The 25,510-nt window shown below is 44.6% G+C and overlaps 1 protein-coding gene across 1 annotated transcript in view; it reads left to right on the forward strand.

Annotated features, from left to right (window-relative positions):
- Positions 1 to 25,510, forward strand: part of ABCC2 (ATP binding cassette subfamily C member 2) — a 157,283-nt gene that overhangs the window by 26,414 nt on the left and 105,359 nt on the right. The window contains exons 5-10 of the mRNA XM_088452208.1: positions 1,765 to 1,875; positions 3,384 to 3,439; positions 5,108 to 5,336; positions 8,277 to 8,449; positions 13,547 to 13,724; positions 15,105 to 15,359. Of these exons, the coding sequence (XP_088308334.1) occupies positions 1,765 to 1,875; positions 3,384 to 3,439; positions 5,108 to 5,336; positions 8,277 to 8,449; positions 13,547 to 13,724; positions 15,105 to 15,359 (1,002 nt within the window). The remainder of the gene's footprint in view (positions 1 to 1,764; positions 1,876 to 3,383; positions 3,440 to 5,107; positions 5,337 to 8,276; positions 8,450 to 13,546; positions 13,725 to 15,104; positions 15,360 to 25,510) is intronic.

The following is a 25,510-nucleotide window of genomic DNA, read 5'->3' on the forward strand; positions in this document are numbered from 1 at the left end:
ATAGGGGCGTTGTCCTGCTGAAAGATGTACCGTCGCCCCAGTCTGAGGTCAAGAGCGTTCTGGAGCAGGTTTTCATCCAGGATGTCTCTGTACATTGCTGCATTAATCTTTCCCTCTATCCTGACTAGTCTCCCAGTTCCTGCCGCTGAAAAACATCCCCACAGCATGATGCTGCCACCACCATACTTCACTGTAGGGATGGTATTGGCCTGGTGATGAGCGGTGCCTGGTTTGCTCCAAACAGAATGCTTGGCATTCATGCCAAAGAGTTAAATCTTTGTCTCATCAGACCAGAGAGTCCATCAGTTGCATTTTGGCAAAATCCAGGTAGGCTGTATAAGCACTGTATAATAAATGTAACAACTCCAGACTTGCAAAATGGTTGGTCATAGTAAGAATTAGATTCATTAATGTTATGAAGTGCTATCCTACTACTGTGCATATGAGTAGCACAAAATATGGTCCTCCAAACATAACGCCAGGCATTCACACCAAACAGTTCAACCTTTGTCTCTCATGGTCTGAGAGTCCTTCAGGTGCATTTTGGCAAAATCCAGGTGGGCTGCCATGTGCTTTTTACTAAGGAGTGGCTTCCGTCTGGCCATTTTACCATACAGGCCTGATTGATGCAGAGATGGTTGTCCTTCTGGAAGGTTCGCCTCTCTCCACAAAGGAAGGCTGTAGCTCTGACAGATTGACCATTGGGTTCTTGGTCACCAGCAGCAGATATTTTTCTGTACCCTTCCCCAGATTTGTGCCTTGAGACAGTCCTGTCTCAGAGGTCTACAGATAATTCCTTGGACTTCATGCTTGGTTTGTGCTCTGACATGCACTGTCAAGTGTGGGACCTTATATAGACAGGTGTATGCCTTTCAAAATCATGTCCAATCAACTGAATTTACCACAGGTGGACTCCAATTAAGCTGTAGAAACATCACAAGGATGTTCAGTGAAACAGGATGCACCTGAGCTCAATTTTGAGCTTCATGGCAAAGGTCGTGAATACTTATGTACATGTGATTTCTTAAGCTGCATACACACACAACAATTTAGTAAATGAACGATTTTAGTAAACGATTTTCGTTCTTTTTTTTCAAGGGAAAAATTAACGAAAATCGTTTACTAAAATCGTTCATTTACTAAATGTAATGAACAATTTTTTTGAACTACAAACGATTTTTGCATATTCCCTTACTGAAAATCGTTGCGTTGGTCAGTCTGACTGAACTACAAACTACAAACGTGAACGCGCATGAACGATAATCGTTCATCGTTTTAACTCAGAAAGTGAACGATTTTTTCAACGATTGAACTATATCGTTATCGATAATCGGTTAAAAAATCTTTGTGTGTGTATGCACATTTTGTGTTTTTTTTTTTATTAAATTTGCAAAAATCTTAAAAAAAAAATCTTAAACGTTGTCATTCTGGGGTATTGTGTGTAGAATTTTGAGGACAAAAATTAATTTATTCCATTGTGGAATAAGGCTGTAACATAACAAAATGTAGAAAAAGTGAAGCGTTGTGAATAATTTCCGGGTGCACTGTGTGTGTGCGTGTATATATATATATATATATATATATATTACAGCACACGCAGTATATACATATATATATATATATATATATATATATATATCACATACTTTCATTTATTATATTCATCATGACAGATCCACATTAGTACAGAATAACTTGTATAATGTGTTATCTTTATTGAACGTCTCCGCGTTGCACCTCTTGTAACCTTTTCTCATTTTTTAGGGAGATATTCCCGACCTCCCCCGAGTCTGCTTGTTTTTCATCTCATATAGTCTCCAAGTTATTATATTTATCGTCTCTTCCATCTCAGAAACAAGTGACCTCACAGAGAAGGTAAGGGTCAGCAATATTTTTCCACTGTAATCATACGTACTACAGTACAGTAACTTCATGACCAGAGTAAAGGCAAATATTCTCTAGCTAACCAGTAAATTAAGATGCACACACTTGGCGTGCTATTGGGGTTGTTTGGCCAGAGTTGTTTTATTAACACAATGGGGGAGATATATGAAATGGCATGCGGTCAGGAAGCCGGCGGTCGAAATGACGACCGCCTGCTTCCCGGCATGGGACTAATGATAGGCGTCGAAATCCCGACCCTATCATATCCACGCCGAAATCTCGTAGCCCGGCATACCGAAAGAAGGATAAGTCGGGCGTCGGGAACGGATAACCGCGCGGGGGGTGTTAGGTTTAGGGACTCTCGGGGGGACTTAGGGTTAGGCACCCCCCCGGGAGAGTTAGGTGTAGGGTGCGGGGAGGGGGTGTTAGGTTTAGGCACCCCTGGGAGGGGGGGTTTGGGTTAGGCACTAGGGTGAGAGGTTAGAGTTAGGGGGGGAAAGGGTTAGGGATAGCTTAAATACTTACCCTGTTGGGATCTTCATTCTTCTGCCTTGCGGCGTCAGTATTACATCCGCCGGGCTTTAGTCTGGCGGTATGTCATACGGTACCGATTCCTATCAAACCTTGTGGAGAAGTTACCCATAGCAACCAATCAGCTTCTCACACTTTGTAAACTATGCTAGATAAATGGAAGCTGATTAGTTTGATACATCTTCTCCAATGACAAGTAAACAAGTGGCCTCAGGAGAAGTCAGGCCAGAATGATGGGTAATGGCATTAATCACCATCCTGTGGTACAATGCGCTGCATCTTTCTCTCATCCCTGGTGTGAAACCCTCCTCACCCCTGAGAACTCAGCTCTGTTGCAGTCCCTGCCGGAACATCTGGGAGACCCATATTTCGGGCACTTCTCCCTGTCTCTCAAGACAATAGGTCACCCTGCTGATCCTGGCCAGTTCCCTAGTGAAGTGAGCGGAACGGAGCCATGATGACGTGATTACTCAAATCTTGTCTCATCATGGTGCCACCTCCAGCTGCCTAATGACCCAAATCATGACCACAAAGGGGCAGGGCCGTGATGTTGTAAATTGCATAAGCAAGTATGGCTATATATAGAAGGATTTGCTGTCAGGAATTCTGACTGAAAAACTACACAGCACTGATAGTAGGGGGCAGAGCAACATGGAAGACCAGAGGCAGAGAGTGACTTGCTCTATAGTGCCTCTGTGAGGTCAATAGTTCCCACTAATCGCCTATGAATATTGTGTCAACACACAAAATGGCCGCCACTACAGTGCTCAGATGACCATTGTACTTAGTAAATTATTTTTTTTCCTGGTTAAATGATGCAGTGAATTTAGCTATTGGTTTCCAAATTTATTTTTTTTTTTTTTTATGCCGTTGTTGTAAAATGTTTTCAGAGTTATTTTTGCAGAATATCATAATTTATATACATTTTCTCTTCATTCAAATCTTAAACAAATGTCTTTTATGTTTAGAATCCAGAATTAACAGCATCTTTTCTAAGTAGAATCACCTTCAGCTGGTATGAGAGGTAAATCCATTCCACTCAGTTTTTACATGAAAGTCATTTTACATCATGTTCAGCTCATAACTAGATAAGTAAAAGTGATCAGGGGTGGTCGGACAACACATTTTATTGGTATAAAAGCAGTGGCCAAAAAAATGGTGTTTGATTTTTTTATTTTTTATTTATTTTTTTAGTCATCAAAAACAATCTGCAATCTTATAAATCTGTTTTATGTAGAAAGCATTATCATTACATCTGGTATATATTTTGATCCACATTACAACATTATATGTGATGGCAGAGATAGTAACTATTCTATTACTATTGTGATCACACAAATGTAGTCTTAGGGGTATATTGACTAAAGTGAGAGTTTTTAGAAATGGAGATGTTGCCCATAGCAACCAATCAGATTCTACTTAACATTTAGCTAGCACCTTCTAGAAGATAATAGCTAGAATCTGATTGGTTGCTATGGGCAACATCTCCACTTCTAAAAACTCTCACTTTAGTAAATATACCCCTTACTCTCAGTGATCTAGGGGTCTATTTATCAAGCAGTGGAAAAGTGGACCAGTGGAGAAGTTGCCCATGATAACCAATCAGCCTTACAGTAGCATTTATCAAGTACAGTCTAAAATAATAGGTAGGAGCTGATTGGTTGCTATGTACAACTTCTCCACTGCTCCACTTCTCCACGCTTTTCACTGCTTGATAAACAGACCCCCTTGTGCCAAAAATGTGTTAAAAATATAGTGACATGTGGGAGGCGCAGTGACAGAGTGGCTAGTGATGCTGGGGTCATTGGTGCGTGTGATTACAACCAGGGACCTATATGTGTGTAGTTTGTATGTTCTCACATTTTTGTTACATAGAGCAAGTAGAGTATATCTGAAATTCAATGACACACTCCTATAAAATTGTAAAGCTCCTGTCTCTGTAGCATATAGAGTACACTATATGCTACAGAGACTGAATCACGTCATCTTGGCCCCGCCCCCTGCTTCACAATTCCTTTAATTTCGCCATTGTGAAAAGGGGGCGGGGCCCGGAAGGAGGGCAAGTATGTCGGCAAGTATGCATTTACTAACAGTCAATTTTGGGTTCCATTCTGATTTTGATGGTGCATTGGTTTCTCTCTGAATATGTTTTATTCACCAAAATCCCAATTATACAAAAGCATTTCTATTGGACAAAACATGTCACATGCACTGAATTACCCAGAAACACCTTCATCCCAGTGCTAATTTGCATATCCACATTTTTTTTAAATCATTGCTATGCCTTTAAATGCCTGATTCATACAGCCAGAGTGCCCCACATGCTTCTCTCCCATGTGTTTTTCCATCATATTGACTTTTCAGACAATTCTACATGATTTAAGACCATATAGAACGGTTTCCCATGGTTCTATTGAAAATGTCAATTTTTGGTTGATTTTCAAATCGACTGTTAGCAATTGGCTATGGGGAAGTACCGATGGTGCATATGAAATTCTATTTGTGTGTCAAGTCGATTTTAGGGGGATTTTGAGCTGGTTTTGCCTTTAGTAAATACCTGATTGTCAACATCACCACCAATTCACCTCAAAATCACCACAAAATAGAATGTAACTGAAAATCGACTCTTAGTAAATTTACCTCTTGGAGTAGACTTACTCTAAGCCTATACTGGAACTTTGTTATTTTATAGCCTTGTCTGGAAAGGATATAAGCACCCTTTAGTCATGGAAGACCTCTGGGAATTAAAAAAAGAGGATGAAACGAAAGTTACCTATGACGCATTTGAGAAACAAATGAAGAAAGAAGTAATCAAAGCAAAGAAAGAGCTGGAGAAACGTCGAAATAAGAGGAAACTGACGCACAACACGATCGAAATGAACGGACTGAGCATGGGACAAAGCCAGGATGTGCTGGTGGGGGTAAATATATCCTTTTCTCATGCACCATCTATTTGGCTTGATTCAGAAGTGGATGGATGTAAAACATTGGGGGCAAGTGCCTGATGTTCTACATCTGTGTGAAAGCCGCCCGATGGTTACCGCCGGGGAACGCAGATTGGAATTGCATGGAGGTCCTCCCTTTGGGGTGGTGGTTGGTGTCGGTGGGTTGTTCTAGGTCAGCCTTCAGCTATTGCGATGACTTACGTGGTGTTGGGGGCGGAAAGATGCAGTTCCACTGACACTGGCGGCCAAATTCCGTTGGACATTCTGAGCAACCATAGGGTTGTCTGATGGTGTGGCTGGGCTGATGTCCGACCAATGGTGTGGCTTTTTGTGCACCACAGCGTATTAGAGCCGCAGGCGTTTGATTTTCCACAGTAGACAGTCCATCGGCTGCGGCATTAGCATATATTCGCAGTAGCGATTGCGTCGTGTCGTAGCCGCTAGTGCATATCAGTCCACCTCAGAATCAGGCCCTCAGTGATGCAGTATTGTGCAAAAGTTTTAGGCAGGTGTGGAAAAAATGCTGCAAGGTAAGAATGCTTTCAAAAATAGAAGTGTTAATAGTTTATTTTTATCAATTAACAAAATGCAAAATGAATGAACAGAAGAGAAATCTAAATCAAATCAATATTTGGTGTGACCACCCTTTGACTTCAAAACAGCATCAATTCTTCTAGGTACACTTGCACGCAGTTTTTGAAGGAACTCGGCAGGGAGGTTGTTCCAAACATCTTGGGGAACTAACCACAGATCTTCTGTGGATGTAGCTTGCACAAATCCTTCTATCTCTTCATGTAATCCCAAACAAACTCAATGATGTTGAGGTCTGGGCTTTGTGAGGGCCATATCATCACTTCCAGGACTCCTTGTTCTTCTTTACTCTGAAGATAGTTCTTAATTACATTGGCTGTTTGTTTGGGGTTGTTGTCCTGCTGCAGAATAAATTTGGATCCAATCAGATGGCTCCCTGATGGTATTGCATGATGGATAAGTACCTGTCTGTATCGCTCAGCATTGAGAAACCTAAAAGCAAGTGTACCTAGAAGAATTGAAGAATTAATGCTGTTTTGAAAGCAAAGGGTGGTCACACCAAATTTTGATTTGATTTAGATTTCTGTTCATTCAATTTTGTTAATTGATAAAAATAAACTAATAACACTTCTATGATTGAAAGTATTCTTACTTTGCAGGATTTTTTTCCACACCTGCCTAAAACTTTTGCACAGTGCTGTAGTTCTGATCAACATTATTGGCACCTGTACAATATCTTCATAAAGAAATAGAAATGTACCAACTTCATATCACCAGAATATTTTAATTTAGTTATGAACTAAAAAAATAAATAAATTCCTTTTCAATTGGTAGTACTGTAAAAAAACAATATGTGACTTGGTAATTCAATGATTTAATGATTCTTACAGTACGGTGAAGGCCTCCAGTACCAGAGGCAGCAAAGTAGCCCCACAACATTATGGATCCTCCACCATGTTTAACCGTAGGTAGGATGTTCTCCTTAAAAGTTTCATTTTGTCACCTAAAAACAAATCACTGGTCTGCATTGCAAAATAGCTCTCTTTTGGTTTTGTCTGTCCACAGAACATTTGCTGGAAGGATGTGGGTTGGCTACGTATGTTTTGGCAAAGATCAGTAATTCGTTTTTATGTCGCTTTTTGACCTTCACCCATAGAGCCCTTCTTTGTTTAGTGTGCGGCGTTGAATATGGGTTGAAACCATCACTCCAGATTGTTCTTGGTCAGCCTTCAGCTATTGCGATGATGTACGTGGTGTTTTTTCCACAGTTCGTACCAACCTTTGAAGACCTCTCATCGATTTTCCTCTTTCCCCCACATCTAGAGAGGTTCTTCCCAGCTCCATGAGTAGCAAACTTCTTAAAAACATTGTCCAATATTAAAATAGGGATGCCAAGTTCTTTGAAGATGGTCTAGTACCCTTTACAGGCCTTGTGTTTGGCGATAATAGCACTTATGATGCTCTCAGACAACTCTTGCCTTCACCATTGTGAAAAAGTGACATTGAATAAAAAGTGGCCTTTTTAAACACTAAAGCATCATTCATTGTTTAACTGAAATCATGTGAACACTGACAATTTATAACAATTTCCTCATATTGCTTCTTCAAATTGTTTTTGTTGTATTCTTAGCTGTTTTGTGCCAAACACGGTTGTCTACAGACCAAAGCTGCTTCAATACATTTCTCTTTTTTCTGGAGATATTGTACATGACGTACTTAAAACTCAAGGGTGCCAATAATGTTGACCAGAAATGTAGGCTGCATTCTCGTGAAGATTGGTACAGCCCACAAAATGGCCGACTCCGCTGTATCTAGGCAAAAACTTACTTCCCAAATGTAAAAATTTGAATGTAATAGTCTTGATTTCTCAGACTCAGAAAGGAGCAGACCTTTTTGGAAGGGGTTGTGTCAGAAAGTGGGTGTGGTTGGGCAAATTAGGGCGCTTTTGTCTGAACTGGGGGCATAAGGGGAGATGTATCAAGCCTTGGAGAGAGATAAAGTACCAAACAAATCCACTCCTAACTGCCATGTTACAGGCTGTGTTTGAAAAATGACAGTTAGGAGCTGATTGGTTGGGGCTTTATCTCTCTCCAAGGTTTGATAAATTTCCCCCTATATTCTCTGCAGATCCCTTAAAACAGGGGTCTTCAACCTTGGCCCTCCAGCTGCTGTGGAACTACACATCCCAGCATGCACTGCCATAGTTTTAGCATGCTGTTATATCAAAAAGGTGGCAGTGCATGCTGGGATGTGTAGTTCCACAGAAGCTGGAGGGCCAAGGTTGAAGACCCCTGCCTTAAAAGGTTGGTGGGTTTGTAATAGGGTATCTGTAATGCTAATTTCTGGCACTCCATAATCTACAGTCATATGCTTGTTCATTTACAGGAAGAAAAGAAAAAGAAAAAGAAAAAAGAATCTATAGAGGGAACCAGTAAAGATTTCCCTAAATCCTGGCTATTTAAGACCCTGATTAAAATCTTTTCCAATGTCCTACTCCACTCCGCGTTCTTTAAACTCGTCCATGACTTGTTGGTGTTCGTCAGCCCGCAGATCTTGAAGTAAGACTTTGGTTTTATGTATAATTTTTATTTTTTGCAATGTTTTTATATTACCGTAACTAGTTATTTCACCAGTAAAAGTGTAAATGTCATTTACAGCTAAAGGGACTAACGATTTATACAATCTTATTGTAGCTATATACAGATTATCTGTGCAGTGGGGGAAAGAGGTGAGCTCATGAAGAAAAAGCAGGCAGCTGTATAGGACTGCAGCATTTTGGGGGCTGCCCAATCTACAGAATTATTATAATGGATGCAAACATCTAATTTATCTAGTACATTCTATAAAATAATAACTAGTAGCTGGTTGGCTGCTACAGGCAACTTCTTCATTTCTTCTCAATAGAAGGTTTGATGCATCTCCCCCTGCTCAGTCCATGTGTTGGTATCACATAGGATGCAGCTAGTGAGGTTGGTTGATAACCAAACCCACCAGAAAACTGCGGTCAGCGGACAACCAGATTTGCACCATCAATATGAGATTGCTTATTTAATAAAGGGACAGCGCGCGGCGCAAAAAAAAGGATGTGGTCTCAAAAAAGGGGAATGGTCACATAATAGTATCCCAAATTCAAATGACGCCACACAGTAGCACAATCTTATTCACATTACACTGCAAATAGTGCCCCTGATTCACATTACACCACATAGTGTCCCTTATTCATGTTATGACACACAGTAGTGCCCCTTTTAAACAATGTCCACAGTAATAGTGCCCCTAATACACATAATGCCCATAGTAGTGCCCTTTATACAATGCCCACAGCAATAGTGTCCCTTACACATTGACACATAATGGCCACAGCAGTGCCCTTTATGCAGTGCCCACAGTAGTGGTGCCCCTTATGCAGTGCCCCTAGGAGTGGTGCCCTTTATGCAGTGCCCCAGTAGTAGTGCCCCCAGTAGCAGTGCCCCCAATAGTAATGACCCCAGTAGTAGTGCACTTTATAGTAGTGTCCCCAGTAGTAATGCCCCCAGTGGTAATGCCCCATTTAGTAGTGCCCCTTACATAAAAAAAACCCAGTACTTACCTTAAACCCCGCTCCTGTGTCTGCTGCCATCCGACTGGCTGCTCCTCGGAAATATGGGAGAGACGTCATGACGTCTCTCCTATAGTGCCCACAGCGGGTGCCGGAGCTCATGAGTGAACTCCAGCCTCCGGCTTCTGATGTGGGGAAGGAGCCGGGTACCCACTGGTAACAAAATTTCAGCGGGCGCCCGGCAAATGAAGCCTCCCTGTGGTGCCATGCTGACTGGCCGGGTAAGGTGGGCCGGGGGAGGCCGAACAGGTTCCGTCTGCAAATAGAACTGACGGAACGCAGTTCCGCCTCATTCCGGACCACTTTAACCCCTGCCCAAAACAATGAAACTGCCTATCCAAATACTTGTATGAATGAGTGTAGCTATAGTGGGCGCAGGGGGCACCATTGCTATGGGGCCCAGAGGCAGGGCCGTATCTAGGGGTGTGCGGCCGCACAGGGTGCAGGGCTTTGTGGGCAGCACCCTCGCCACCCCACAGCCTCTGCTTCTGGCTGCAGGATGCCTGGCGGCTCCCTGCAGCCAGCATTGCTACAGGCAGGCACCCTGCCATAATTATAGCTGCCCTGTCTTGAAAACGCTCCGGACACTACTGCAGCTTCAGGTGCCGGTGGCCCCGTCCCCTTTTGCATGACGTTATGATGTCACGTGCAAAGAGGGAGGGGCGTGCACAGGGCGCTCAGAGCCCTAATTACAGCTCTGCCCAGAAGTTTAGAGGGCCCTTGTACAGGGCATATAGTTGTCTACCAAGTTCCCGGAAGTACCTGCTAAGCAATCAGGTTCACTCCATTGCCTGGCTTAAATGGGGCGACATTCCATTTTCATCGAGTGGCGTGTGTAGTGGATGTTATAATTGTAAGGAAACACTAAAATGTTGTACAGTATGTACTGTGAGCAATACAGTGTGGCATAACATGAACTGGGGGCACTACTATGTGGCATATCATGAACTGGGGGCACTACTATGTTCTGGGGATACTGTGGCATAATATGAATTGGGGGCACTGTGTGGCATAATGTTTACTGGCAGCACAACAATGTGGCATATTGTGAACTACAGCACTACTATGGTGCATAAAATGAACAACTGCTGCAAAGGTGTCTCGCTAGAAGTATTAGGGTGTGGGCCCCTTCAATATGTTGCTATGGGGCCCATGAAATCCTGGCTACGCCCCTGCTTGTATGTATGGTCCAGCTTTACCTGACGTGACGCTGCAGCCAGTGTTAAGAGGTAAAGGGTATGATTCAGAGGGTGTATGCAATGGCGGTTTTCACGCAGTTGAGCCATTATTTGCTACTGTGCATGCGCAAAATACTCTGAAACCTGCTATGTCGAATGTGTCATCCTGTGTGTACGCACAAATGCGCTGTTGTGTACGGGACTGCTGGCATTAGAAATGGTGAGGCAAAACTGTTGACTGGGGGGGCGGCCTGAAGCGAATACAAAAAATGACTGGACCACCAATCCGAGGCGCCCCTACAAGTTTCCAGTTTGGGAACCACTGCCTTAGAGTATAGCGTGGCATTAAAACCCCATTTTCTTGCCTCATGCCTTTGCTGCGTGCAGCAGGCTAAACATCTCCCAACCTCACTCATGTTGGAGCAATCGCCAATCGTGGAACATCTGGACAGTCCCTTCAAACCAGCACTTGCCAAAATTGGGATGGTTTGGTGATATGCTTTCACATATTCCAGGGGTGGCATGCGGCTCTTTTGAGTTTCCGATGCGACTCCCAGCTCACGGCTCGGCAGACCCCCACTAGTACTGAGAATGCTGGTCTCTGAAGAGATCAGAGACTAAAGAAACCTTTAATCGCTTCAGAGGCCAGCGTTCTCAGTAATGCAGTGCATGGATTACGTCACCCGTGATGTGAGGAGCCCTCGCTTCTGCTGGATCCAGTTAGAACCAGCGGGCAGCGGAAGCAGCAGCAGCGACAACGGGAGCCCTGACGGCATGGAGCGGTGCCAGCATGATGACAGGTAAGTTTCTTCATAGGGATGTGGGCGGGGAGGGGGGCATGACTACGGGGAGCATTGCAGAAGGTGCACAACTACTGGGGGTATTGCATAATGGGCACAGCTACAGGGGGTATTGCATAAAGGCCACAATTACTGGGGGCATTGCTTAATGGGCACAACTACAGGGGGCATTGCAGAAGGGGCACAACTACTGGGGGCATTGCAGAAGGGGCACAGCTACAGGGGGTATTGCATAAAGGCCACAATTACTGGGGGCATTGCTTAATGGGCACAACTACAGGGGGCATTGCTTAATGGGCACAACTACTGGGGAACATTGCATAATGGGCACATCTACAGGGGGTATTGCATAAAGGCCATAACTACTGGGGGCTTTGCTAAATGGGCACAACTACAGGGGGCATTGCAGAAGGGGCACAACTACTGGGGGCATTGCATAATGGGCAAAGCTACAGGTGGCACTGCATAAGGGCCACCACTACTGGGGGCATTGCTTAATCGGCACAACTACAGGGGGCATTGCAGAAAGGGGAAAACTACTGGGGGCATTGCATAAGGGCCACAACTACTGGAGGCATTGCTTAATGGGCACAGCTACAGGGGGCATTGCATAAGGGCCAGAACTACAGGGGCACAGCATAATGGGCACTGGCTTTCTCAATGTATTTTATGTGTTTCTGGATTTCAATATGTATTTTATGTGGATGTGTATTTTAAATGTATTTTAGGTGGATCTGGCTTGTTTCTGTGTATGTTATGTGGATCTGGCTTGTTTATGTGTATTTTATGTGAACATGGCTATTGCATTGTTTTCTGTATTGCTCTGGCTTTTTCTTTCACTTCAACAGTGAAAAAATTATATTGGGAAGTTTATGTATAATGTGTATTTTCAATGTGCTGGGCTAACCCCCAGCGTGACTAAAAACGGGGGTGTGACACAAGGTTATGCTCCTGCGAATGTCATACCAAAGGCGTGCGCACAAAAATGGGGCGTGGCCTTGTGACAGCCTTCAGCGCACGCATGCGATCGGCTCTTCAACTTGATCACAGATATTTTTTATCTCTTTGCCTCTGACTGGCTGACCACCCCTGACATATGCTATAATGTAGATACATGACTTAACTCACTGTTTGCGTTTGGGAGTGACTCAATTCAGTGGGATGTGCAGCCGAAGATTACAGCGATGTTCGTCTGCACACACATCCGCCATATGCGGTATCCTAAACATTGCTACTTTTGCTGTGCACCTCTGTGGTGTGCAAGGAGAAAGCAGTGATGTCATTGGCCACTATGCTCCAATCCGGAACAGCGCATCCCGGCCATCACACTTAACTGAATCATTGGGAGAGGTATGCTATCAAAACTAATGCAGGTTTTGTTAATTATTGTTACCTTTATTTTAGAATTGAATGAGGTTTATTCAAAGAGAATTTCTACAGTTTATTATGTGCCAAGTGTATGATTGATTTTATACTATATCTGTTTATTAGAAATTATATTCATACTTATTTGGACCTGGGACCTAATACACCTTACCTGGTGTTAAATGGGATCTGTCACCTGCACACATTAGAGGAGCCAAATTGTTGGATGAAGCAATATGCAGCCCAGTTAAATCATGCCTCAATGATGTCACTAGTTCCTAGTGATCTGATAGGCTGTATATATGTCCGCCCCCACTGGACCTTATTTATGAAACACACTCGATGCCCCAGTTGCCTGGGTGACCCGACAAAGGTGCACTATGAAAAAGTTTAAATGACACAGCAAAAGTCCACCCTCCTGCCACTTTACTTTCACCCTTTAAAAAAACAAGAAAAATAATTTCCTGTTGAAATGTAAATTATTGTATAACCTGTTATCAGCAAACAGATATGCTTAATTGACATCATATGGACTAGCGGTGATAATAAACCTGTATCCTAGTAAGGAGTGTACGTTATATAGCCAGCTAAGTTATTTAATGGTATAAAGAGCCGGAGGCTGTAAACAGTGCTTCACATGATTGGAATGTAATGTTATGTATCAATAATAACGCCATGAATTAAACATGTTTTGTTGTTGCTTCTGATCCGCAGAGCGATGGTCTCATTCACGTCTAACCCAGCAGAGCATCAGTGGAAAGGGTATTTCTACGCTGTTCTGCTGCTCGTAGCTGCTATAGTTCAGTCGCTGTGTCTCCAGCAATATTTCCAGGGCTGCTTTGTGCTGGGGATGAGGGTCCGTACTACCCTAATGGCCGCAGTGTACAGAAAGGTGAGCAACATTCTAACCTTCCACCGGTTCCATACAGACAAGTGCGTTTTATATATATAAATGGAGAAATAGGCCGCACACAAAACTGTTAGTAAAAGTAGCGGGTGCCAGGATAGTGTCTTAATATAAAACTAAGTCCAGATGAGGACAAAAAAATCCAGCACACCATTTATAGCAAAAAAGATATTTAAATAGTACCAACAGCATAGAGAACAGGGTCGTATCACCTGAGGAAGGTGATACGAAATGGCTGTTGGAGCCCACTGGGTTCAGAGCGCGACTCCCCGGACTATGTTTGACCCATTGAATATGTGCTGAGTATATTTTTTTATACTATTTCAAATAGGTTGTTCTCTACCCTGTTGGTACTATTTAAATATCTTTTTGACTATAAATGGTGTGCTGGATTTTTTTGTCCTCATCTGGACTTAGGGCCTCATTCAGAGGCGGTCGGAGGATGCAAGCGGTCACTCAGAAACTGGGCGGCTACTTGCATCCTGACCGCCCACCTCTGTTGCGGTCGTTAGGCTGTGGGTTAACACCCACAGATGTAACGACCGCTCGGGTGATGGTTGCGATGGTCAGAGACCATCGCGACCATCGGGGCTTACGACGAGACCCTAGGGTAGGGTCTCACTTGTCATAAGCCCCGGAGAGCTTCTGGCTCTGTCAGAGCCGGAAGCTCTCCACTGACATCACTAGTGATGTCAGTGGGGCCTCCCCCAAACGGTAGGCGTTCTCATGGGAACGCCTCCGTTTGGGCTGCCACCCCCCGGCCCACCTTCCAAACGGGGCGAGCTGTCAATCAACATCGACAGCTCGCCCCCTTTGGAAAGAGACCCGCTACGACCACTGTCAGTCGTAGCGGGTCTCACGCATGCGCACGAGGGAGCCGGCTCCCTCGTGCGCATGCGCACTGGCAAAACATCGAGGCGGCCGTGCAGTGGTAGACCGTACGGCCGCCTCTGAATAAGGTCCTTAGTTTATATATATATATATATATATATATATATATATATATATATAAAATCTATCTCTTCTCATCTGAGCACTGCATTGTTCACCCACAGCGCAAATGGAACAGATGACAGCACATGGACAAAAATAGTGCAGGCTGCATTCACTGTCCATCCAAAGCTTGCTTGGATCGTGCAGCCATTCTTTCAATAGGGATCAATAATCCCTACTGAAAGTATTGTTTTACCCCTATTTGTGCTATGTTCAATACCTTGTTGCCCTCTAGATAGTTTCTTCTTCTAAACATTGAACGTCTCAGCTCTACGTATGTACAGTATATATTCCAATAATGAATTCACTTCAGTGAACTCACCTGAATGACAAAAGGCATGTTTAATGTTATTGTAATTTTCCGTACCGTAGGCGTTGACTGTCTCAAATGCTGTCCGGAAAGAGGCAACAGTCGGGGAGACGGTAAACTTGATGTCAGCAGATGCACAGAGATTCATGGATCTAACTAACTTCATTCACCTCATCTGGTCATCACCCCTGCAGATTGCTATTTCTCTTGTGTTCCTGTGGGAAGAGCTGGGACCATCAGTCATGGCTGGGTTTGGAGTGATGATCCTGCTGATACCGATCAATGCTGTTCTAGCCACCAAGTCTAAGACCTTCCAGGTGAGACTCTCATCTTCTGCAATCACATGTACCCCAGATTTGTGCCTCGAGACAATCCTGTCTCGGAAGTCTACAGACAATTCCTTGGACTTCATGCTTGATTTGTGCTCTGACATGCACTGTCAAGTGTGGAACCTTATATAGACAGGTGTATGCCTTTCAAAACTGAATTTACCACAGGTGGACTCCAATTAAGATGTAGGAACATCTCAAGGATGATCAGTGGAAACAGGATGCACCTAAGCTCAATTTTGAGCTTCACGGCAAAGGCCGTGAATACTTATGCACATGTGATTTCTTAGTGTTTTTGTTTTTTTTTAATTAAATTTGCAAAAATCTCAAAAAAACTTTTTACACGTTGTCATTATAGGGTATTGTGTGTAGAATTTTCAGGATAAAAATGAATTTATTCCATTTTGGAATGAGGCTGTAACATAACAAAATGTGGAAAAAGTGAAGCGTTCTGAATACTTTCCGGATGCACTGTAAATCTCACCACCACTGTATACAAGTGCAGCACATGTGTATGACAGCAGCCTCTTATTCCTGTACCTCTTACACTAGTACTGAGCACAGGAGTGTGTACAAGTGCAGCACATGTGTATGACAGCAGCCTCTTATTCCTGTACCTCTTACACTAGTACTGAGCACAGGAGTGTATACAAGTGCAGCACATGTGTATGACAGCAGCCTCTTATTCCTGTACCTCTTACACTAGTACTGGGCACAGGAGTGTATACAAGTGCAGCACATGTGTATGACAGCAGCCTCTTATTCCTGTACCTCTTACACTAGTACTGAGCACAGGAGTGTATACAAGTGCAGCACATGTGTATGACAGCAGCCTCTTATCCCTGTACCTCTTACACTAGTACTGAGCACAGGAGTGTATACAAGTGCAGCACATGTGTATGACAGCAGCCTCTTATCCCTGTACCTCTTACACTAGTACTGAGCACAGGAGTGTGTACAAGTGCAGCACATATATATGACAGCAGCCTCTTATTCCTGTACCTCTTACACTAGTACTGAGCACAGGAGTGTATACAAGTGCAGCACATGTGTATGACAGCAGCCTCTTATCCCTGTACCTCTTACACTACTACTGAGCACAGGAGTGTGTACAAGTGCAGCACATATATATGACAGCAGCCTCTTATTCCTGTACCTCTTACACTAGTACTGGGCACAGGAGTGTATACAAGTGCAACACATATATATGACAGCAGCCTCTTATTCCTGTACCTCTTACACTAGTACTGAGCACAGGAGTGTATACAAGTGCAGCACATGTGTATGACAGCAGCCTCTTATCCCTGTACCTCTTACACTAGTACTGAGCACAGGAGTGTATACAAGTGCAGCACATGTGTATGACAGCAGCCTCTTATTCCTCTACCTCTTACACTAGTACTGAGCACAGGAGTGTGTACAAGTGCAGCACATGTGTATGACAGCAGCCTCTTATCCCTGTACCTCTTACACTAGTACTGAGCACAAGAGTGTGTACAAGTGCAGCACATGTGTATGACAGCAGCCTCTTATTCCTGTACCTCTTACACTAGTACTGAGCACAGGAGTGTATACAAGTGCAGCACATATATATGACAGCAGCCTCTTATTCCTGTACCTCTTACACTAGTACTGGGCACAGGAGTGTGTACAAGTGCAGCACATGTGTATGACAGCAGCCTCTTATTCCTGTACCTCTTACACTAGTACTGAGCACAGGAGTGTATACAAGTGCAGCACATGTGTATGACAGCAGCCTCTTATTCCTGTACCTCTTACACTAGTACTGAGCACAGGAGTGTGTACAAGTGCAGCACATGTGTATGACAGCAGCCTCTTATTCCTGTACCTCTTACACTAGTACTGAGCACAGGAGTGTATACAAGTGCAGCACATGTGTATGACAGCAGCCTCTTATTCCTGTACCTCTTACACTAGTACTGTGCACAAGAGTGTGTACAAGTGCAGCACATGTGTATGACAGCAGCCTCTTATTCCTGTACCTCTTACACTAGTACTGAGCACAGGAGTGTATACAAGTGCAGCACATGTGTATGACAGCAGCCTGTTATTCCTGTACCTCTTACACTAGTACTGAGCACAGGAGTGTATACAAGTGCAGCACATGTGTATGACAGCAGCCTCTTATTCCTGTACCTCTTACACTAGTACTGAGCACAGGAGTGTATACAAGTGCAGCACATGTGTATGACAGCAGCCTGTTATTCCTGTACCTCTTAAACTAGTACTGAGCACAGGAGTGTATACAAGTGCAGCACATGTGTATGACAGCAGCCTCTTATTCCTGTACCTCTTACACTAGTACTGAGCACAGGAGTGTATACAAGTGCAGCACATGTGTATGACAGCAGCCTCTTATTCCTGTACCTCTTACACTAGTACTGAGCACAGGAGTGTGTACAAGTGCAGCACATGTGTATGACAGCAGCCTCTTATTCCTGTACCTCTTACACTAGTACTGAGCACAGGAGTGTATACAAGTGCAGCACATGTGTATGACAGCAGCCTCTTATTCCTGTACCTCTTACACTAGTACTGAGCACAGGAGTGTGTACAAGTGCAGCACATGTGTATGACAGCAGCCTCTTATTCCTGTACCTGTTACACTAGTACTGAGCACAGGAGTGTGTACAAGTGCAGCACATGTGTATGACAGCAGCCTCTTATTCCTGTACCTCTTACACTAGTACTGGGCACAGGAGTGTATACAAGTGCAGCACATGTGTATGACAGTAGCCTCTTATTCCTGTACCTCTTACACTAGTACTGAGCACAGGAGTGTGTACAAGTGCAGCACATGTGTATGACAGCAGCCTCTTATTCCTGTACCTCTTACACTAGTACTGAGCACAGGAGTGTATACAAGTGCAGCACATGTGTATGACAGCAGCCTCTTATTCCTGTACCTCTTACACTAGTACTGAGCACAGGAGTGTATACAAGTGCAGCACATGTGTATGACAGCAGCCTCTTATTCCTGTACCTCTTACACTAGTACTGAGCACAGGAGTGTATACAAGTGCAGCACATGTGTATGACAGCAGCCTCTTATTCCTGTACCTCTTACACACTAGTACTGGGCACAGGAGTGTGTACAAGTGCAGCACATGTGTATGACAGCAGCCTCTTATTCCTGTACCTCTTACACACTAGTACTGGGCACAGGAGTGTATACAAGTGCAGCACATGTGTATGACAGCAGCCTCTTATTCCTGTACCTCTTACACTAGTACTGAGCACAGGAGTGTATACAAGTGCAGCACATGTGTATAACAGCAGCCTCTTATTCCTGTACCTCTTACACTAGTACTGAGCACAGGAGTGTATACAAGTGCAGCACATGTGTATGACAGCAGCCTCTTATTCCTGTACCTCTTACACTAGTACTGAGCACAGGAGTGTATACAAGTGCAGCACATGTGTATGACAGCAGCCTCTTATTCCTGTACCTCTTACACTAGTACTGAGCACAGCAGTGTATACAAGTGCAGCACATGTGTATGACAGCAGCCTCTTATTCCTGTACCTCTTACACTAGTACTGAGCACAGGAGTGTGTACAAGTGCAGCACATGTGTATGACAGCAGCCTCTTATTCCTGTACCTCTTACACTAGTACTGAGCACAGGAGTGTATACAAGTGCAGCACATGTGTATGACAGCAGCCTCTTATTCCTGTACCTCTTACACTAGTACTGAGCACAGGAGTGTATACAAGTGCAGCACATGTGTATGACAGCAGCCTCTTATTCCTGTACCTCTTACACTAGCAGTGGTGGTTCTAGGGGTGGGCTAACAGGGCAGTCGCCCGGGGCGCCGGCCCCTAGAGGGCGCCACTGAGTCCCCAGAAGGTAAAAAAATAAATAAATCCCATAATAAAAAAAACCCCAGCGCAGGTCCCCCGCGTTGCCGGGCGCCCGCTGATATTTGTTATCAGCGGGCACCCGGCTTCCTCCCTGCAAAGGCACCCGAAGCTCTCTCCAGAGCTCCGGCTCCCACATAGAGCACTGTGAGAGGGACGTCATGACGTCTCTCCCATAGATCCATGGTGGAGCCGCGGTCAGACAGGACGGCAGCGGACGCAGGAGCGGGGCCTAAGGTAAGTATTGTGTCTGTAATTTTTATTTTACAGAAGGGAGGCATGGGGGCATTACTACTGGGGGCATGTCTATAAGGGGGCATTACTACTGGGGGCATGTCTATAAGGGGGCCTTACTACTGGGGACATGTCTACAGGGGGGCATTACTACTGGGAGCATGTCTATAAGGGGCATTACTACTGGGGCATGTCTATAAGGGGGCATTACTACTGGGGGCATATCTATAAGGGGCATTACTACTGGGGGCATGTCTATAAGGGGCAATACTACTGGGGGGATGTCTATAAAGGGGCATTACTACTGGGGGCATGTCTATAAGGGGGCATTACTACTGGGAGCATGTCTATAAGGGGCATTACTACTGGGGGCATGTCTATAGGGGGGCATTACTACTGGGAGCATGTCTATAAGGGGGCATTTCTACTGGGATCATGTCTATAATGGGGCATTACTACTGGGGGCAAGTCTATAAGGGGACATTACTACTGGTGGCATGCCAATAAGGGTATATTACTACTGGGGGCATGTCTATAAGGGGGTATTACTACTGGGGACATGTCTATAAGGGGGCATTCCTACTGGGGGCACTACTATAGGGGGCACTAATGGGGGCATTCCAACTTTGGGCACTACTATAGGGGGCATTCCTACTGTGGGCTCTACTATAGGGGGCATTATTACTGGGGCACTACTAATGTGGGCACTACTATAAGGGGCACTACTACTGTGGGCATTGTATTAGAGGCACTACTACTCAGTACTGTGGGCCTTGTGTATAAGGGGCACTAATTGGGCATTGTGTAAAAGGGGCACCACTGTGTGTCATAACATGAATAAGGGACTAATGTGTGGCATAATTTGAATTGGGGATACTGTATTATAAAGGGAATTACTGCATGTGGCATAATGTGCTATACAGGGCATTACTGCATGTGGCATAATGTGTTATACAGGGCATTACTGCATGTGGCATAATGTGTTATACAGGGCATTACTGCGTGTGGCATAATGTGTTATACAGGGCATTACTGCGTGTGGCATAATGTGTTTATAAAGTTCATTACTGCATGTGGCATAATGTATTTATAAAGGGCATTACAGTGTAAGGCGCATTGCTGCACATGGTAATTATTTGTCACGAGGGGAGAGCTTGGGGGAAGCCCAGCACCTTCATAAGTGATAAGTGCTGGGCATGCCCCATAGTGTGATGAATTGGGGGTGTTCCGCAAGGACATGCCCCCTTTCCGGAAGCGCATGTGCTTTCAGCGCATGCAGAGGAACGTCATCTACAAAAAGTAGGGTTTTTTTGGGGGGGGAGGGGGGGCGCAACTGTGAACTTTCACCCTGAGCTCCACATTGTCTAGAACCAGCCCTGTACACTAGTACTGGGCACAGGAGTGTATACAAGTGCAGAACATGTGTATGAGAGCAGCCTCTTATTCCTGTACCTCTTACACACTAGTACTGGCCACAGGAGTGTGTACAAGTGCAGCACATGTGTATGACAGCAGCCTCTTATTCCTGTACCTCTTACACTAGTACTGAGCACAGGAGTGTGTACAAGTGCAGCACATGTGTATGACAGCAGCCTCTTATTCCTGTACCTCTTACACTAGTACTGAGCACAGGAGTGTGTACAAGTGCAGCACATCTGTATGACAGCAGCCTCTTATTTCTGTACCTCTTACACTAGTACTGAGCACAGGAGTGTGTACAAGTGCAGCACATCTGTATGACAGCAGCCTCTTATTTCTGTACCTCTTACACTAGTACTGAGCACAAGAGTGTGTACAAGTGCAGCACATATATATGACAGCAGCCTCTTATCCCTGTAACTCTTACACTAGTACTGAGCACAGGAGTGTATACAAGTGCAACATGTGTATGACAGCAGCCTCTTATTCCTGTACCTCTTACACTAGTACTGGGCACAGGAGTGTGTACAAGTGCAGCACATGTGTATGACAGCAGCCTCTTATTCCTGTACCTCTTACACTAGTACTGAGCACAGGAGTGTGTACAAGTGCAGCACATGTGTATGACAGCAGCCTCTTATTGCTGTACCTCTTACACTAGTACTGAGCACAAGAGTGTGTACAAGTGCAGCACATGTGTATGACAGCAGCCTCTTATCCCTGTACCTCTTGCACTAGTACTGAGCACAGGAGTGTGTACAAGTGCAGCACATGTGTATGACAGCAGCCTCTTATTCCTGTACCTCTTACACTAGTACTGAGCACAGGAGTGTGTACAAGTGCAGCACATGTGTATGACAGCAGCCTCTTATTCCTGTACCTCTTACACTAGTACTGAGCACAGGAGTGTGTACAAGTGCAGCACATGTGTATGACAGCAGCCTCTTATTCCTGTACCTCTTACACTAGTACTGAGCACAAGAGTGTGTACAAGTGCAGCACATGTGTATGACAGCAGCCTCTTATTCCTGTACCTCTTACACACTAGTACTGGCCACAGGAGTGTGTACAAGTGCAGCACATGTGTATGACAGCAGCCTCTTATTCCTGTACCTCTTACACTAGTACTGAGCACAGGAGTGTGTACAAGTGCAGCACATGTGTATGACAGCAGCCTCTTATTTCTGTACCTTTTACACTAGTACTGGGCACAGGAGTGTGTACAAGTGCAGCACATGTGTATGACAGCAGCCTCTTATTCCTGTACCTCTTACACTAGTACTGAGCACAGGAGTGTGTACAAGTGCAGCACATGTGTATGACAGCAGCCTCTTATTCCTGTACCTCTTACACTAGTACTGAGCACAGGAGTGTATACAAGTGCAGCACATGTGTATGACAGCAGCCTCTTATTCCTGTACCTCTTACACTAGTACTGAGCACAGCAGTGTATACAAGTGCAGCACATGTGTATGACAGCAGCCTCTTATTCCTGTACCTCTTACACTAGTACTGAGCACAGGAGTGTACACAAGTGCAGCACATGTATATGACTGCAGCCTCTTATCCCTGTACCTCTTACACTAGTACTGAGCACAGGAGTGTATACAAGTGCAACATGTGTATGACAGCAGCCTCTTATTCCTGTACCTCTTACACTAGTACTGGGCACAGGAGTGTGTACAAGTGCAGCACATGTGTATGACAGCAGCCTCTTATTCCTGTACCTCTTACACTAGTACTGAGCACAGGAGTGTGTACAAGTGCAGCACATGTGTATAACAGCAGCGTCTTATTCCTGTACCTCTTACACTAGTACTGAGCACAGGAGTGTATACAAGTGCAGCACATGTGTATGACAGCAGCCTCTTATTCCTGTACCTCTTACACTAGTACTGGGCACAGGAGTGTATACAAGTGCAGCACATGTGTATGACAGCAGCCTCTTATTCCTGTACCTCTTACACTAGTACTGAGCACAGGAGTGTATACAAGTGCAGCACATGTGTATGACAGCAGCCTCTTATCCCTGTACCTCTTACACTAGTACTGAGCACAGGAGTGTATACAAGTGCAACACATGTGTATGACAGCAGCCTCTTATTCCTGTACCTCTTACACACTAGTACTGGGCACAGGAGTGTATACAAGTGCAGCACATGTGTATGACAGTAGCCTCTTATCCCTGTACCTCTTACACTAGTACTGAGCACAGGAGTGTATACAAGTGCAGCACATGTGTATGAGAGCAGCCTCTTATTCCTGTACCTCTTACACACTAGTACTGGGCACATGAGTGTGTACAAGTGCAGCACATGTGTATGACAGCAGCCTCTTATTCCTGTACCTCTTACACTAGTACTGAGCACAGGAGTGTATACAAGTGCAGCACATGTGTATGACAGCAGCCTCTTATTCCTGTACCTCTTACACTAGTACTGAGCACAGGAGTGTATACAAGTGCAGCACATGTGTATGACAGCAGCCTCTTATCCCTGTACCTCTTACACTAGTACTGAGCACAGGAGTGTATACAAGTGCAGCACATGTGTATGACAGCAGCCTCTTATCCCTGTACCTCTTACACTAGTACTGAGCACAGGAGTGTATACAAGTGCAGCACATGTGTATGAGAGCATCCTCTTATCCCTGTACCTCTTACACTAGTACTGAGCACAGGAGTGTATACAAGTGCAGCACATGTGTATGAGAGCAGCCTCTTATCCCTGTACCTCTTACACTAGTACTGAGCACAGGAGTGTATACAATTGCAGCACATGTGTATGACAGCAGCCTCTTATCCCTGTACCTCTTACACTAGTACTGAGCACAGGAGTGTATACAAGTACAGCACATGTGTATGACAGCAGCCTCTTATTCCTGTACCTCTTACACTAGTACTGAGCACAGGAGTGTATACAAGTGCAGCACATGTGTATGACAGCAGCCTCTTATTCCTGTACCTCTTACACTAGTACTGAGCACAGCAGTGTATACAAGTGCAGCACATGTGTATGACAGCAGCCTCTTATTCCTGTACCTCTTACACTAGTACTGAGCACAGGAGTGTATACAAGTGCAACATGTGTTTGACAGCAGCCTCTTATTTCTGTACCTCTTACACTAGTACTGAGCACAAGAGTGTATACAAGTGCAACATGTGTATGACAGCAGCCTCTTATTCCTGTACCTCTTACACTAGTACTGGGCACAGGAGTGTGTACAAGTGCAGCACATGTGTATGACAGCAGCCTCTTATTCCTGTACCTCTTACACTAGTACTGAGCACAGGAGTGTGTACAAGTGCAGCACATGTGTATGACAGCAGCCTCTTATTGCTGTACCTCTTACACTAGTACTGAGCACAAGAGTGTGTACAAGTGCAGCACATGTGTATGACAGCAGCCTCTTATCCCTGTACCTCTTACACTAGTACTGAGCACAGGAGTGTGTACAAGTGCAGCACATGTGTATGACAGCAGCCTCTTATTCCTGTACCTCTTACACTAGTACTGAGCACAGGAGTGTGTACAAGTGCAGCACATGTGTATGACAGCAGCCTCTTATTCCTGTACCTCTTACACTAGTACTGAGCACAGGAGTGTGTACAAGTGCAGCACATGTGTATGACAGCAGCCTCTTATTCCTGTACCTCTTACACTAGTACTGAGCACAAGAGTGTGTACAAGTGCAGCACATGTGTATGACAGCAGCCTCTTATTCCTGAACCTCTTACACACTAGTACTGGCCACAGGAGTGTGTACAAGTGCAGCACATGTGTATGACAGCAGCCTCTTATTCCTGTACCTCTTACACTAGTACTGAGCACAGGAGTGTGTACAAGTGCAGCACATGTGTATGACAGCAGCCTCTTATTTCTGTACCTTTTACACTAGTACTGGGCACAGGAGTGTGTACAAGTGCAGCACATGTGTATGACAGCAGCCTCTTATTACTGTAACTCTTACACTAGTACTGAGCACAGGAGTGTGTACAAGTGCAGCACATGTGTATGACAGCAGCCTCTTATTCCTGTACCTCTTACACTAGTACTGAGCACAGGAGTGTATACAAGTGCAGCACATGTGTATGACAGCAGCCTCTTATTCCTGTACCTCTTACACTAGTACTGAGCACAGCAGTGTATACAAGTGCAGCACATGTGTATGACAGCAGCCTCTTATTCCTGTACCTCTTACACTAGTACTGAGCACAGGAGTGTATACAAGTGCAGCACATGTGTATAACAGCAGCGTCTTATCCCTGTACCTCTTACACTAGTACTGAGCACAGGAGTGTATACAAGTGCAGCACATGTGTATGACAGCAGCCTCTTATTCCTGTACCTCTTACACTAGTACTGGGCACAGGAGTGTATACAAGTGCAGCACATGTGTATGACAGCAGCCTCTTATTCCTGTACCTCTTACACTAGTACTGAGCACAGGAGTGTATACAAGTGCAGCACATGTGTATGACAGCAGCCTCTTATCCCTGTACCTCTTACACTAGTACTGAGCACAGGAGTGTATACAAGTGCAGCACATGTGTATGACAGCAGCCTCTTATTCCTGTACCTCTTACACACTAGTACTGGGCACAG

This window comes from Taudactylus pleione, unplaced genomic scaffold (genome assembly GCF_031769625.1).
Source record: "Taudactylus pleione unplaced genomic scaffold, aTauple2 ptg000034l, whole genome shotgun sequence".
Classification (NCBI taxonomy): Eukaryota; Metazoa; Chordata; class Amphibia; order Anura; family Myobatrachidae; genus Taudactylus; species Taudactylus pleione.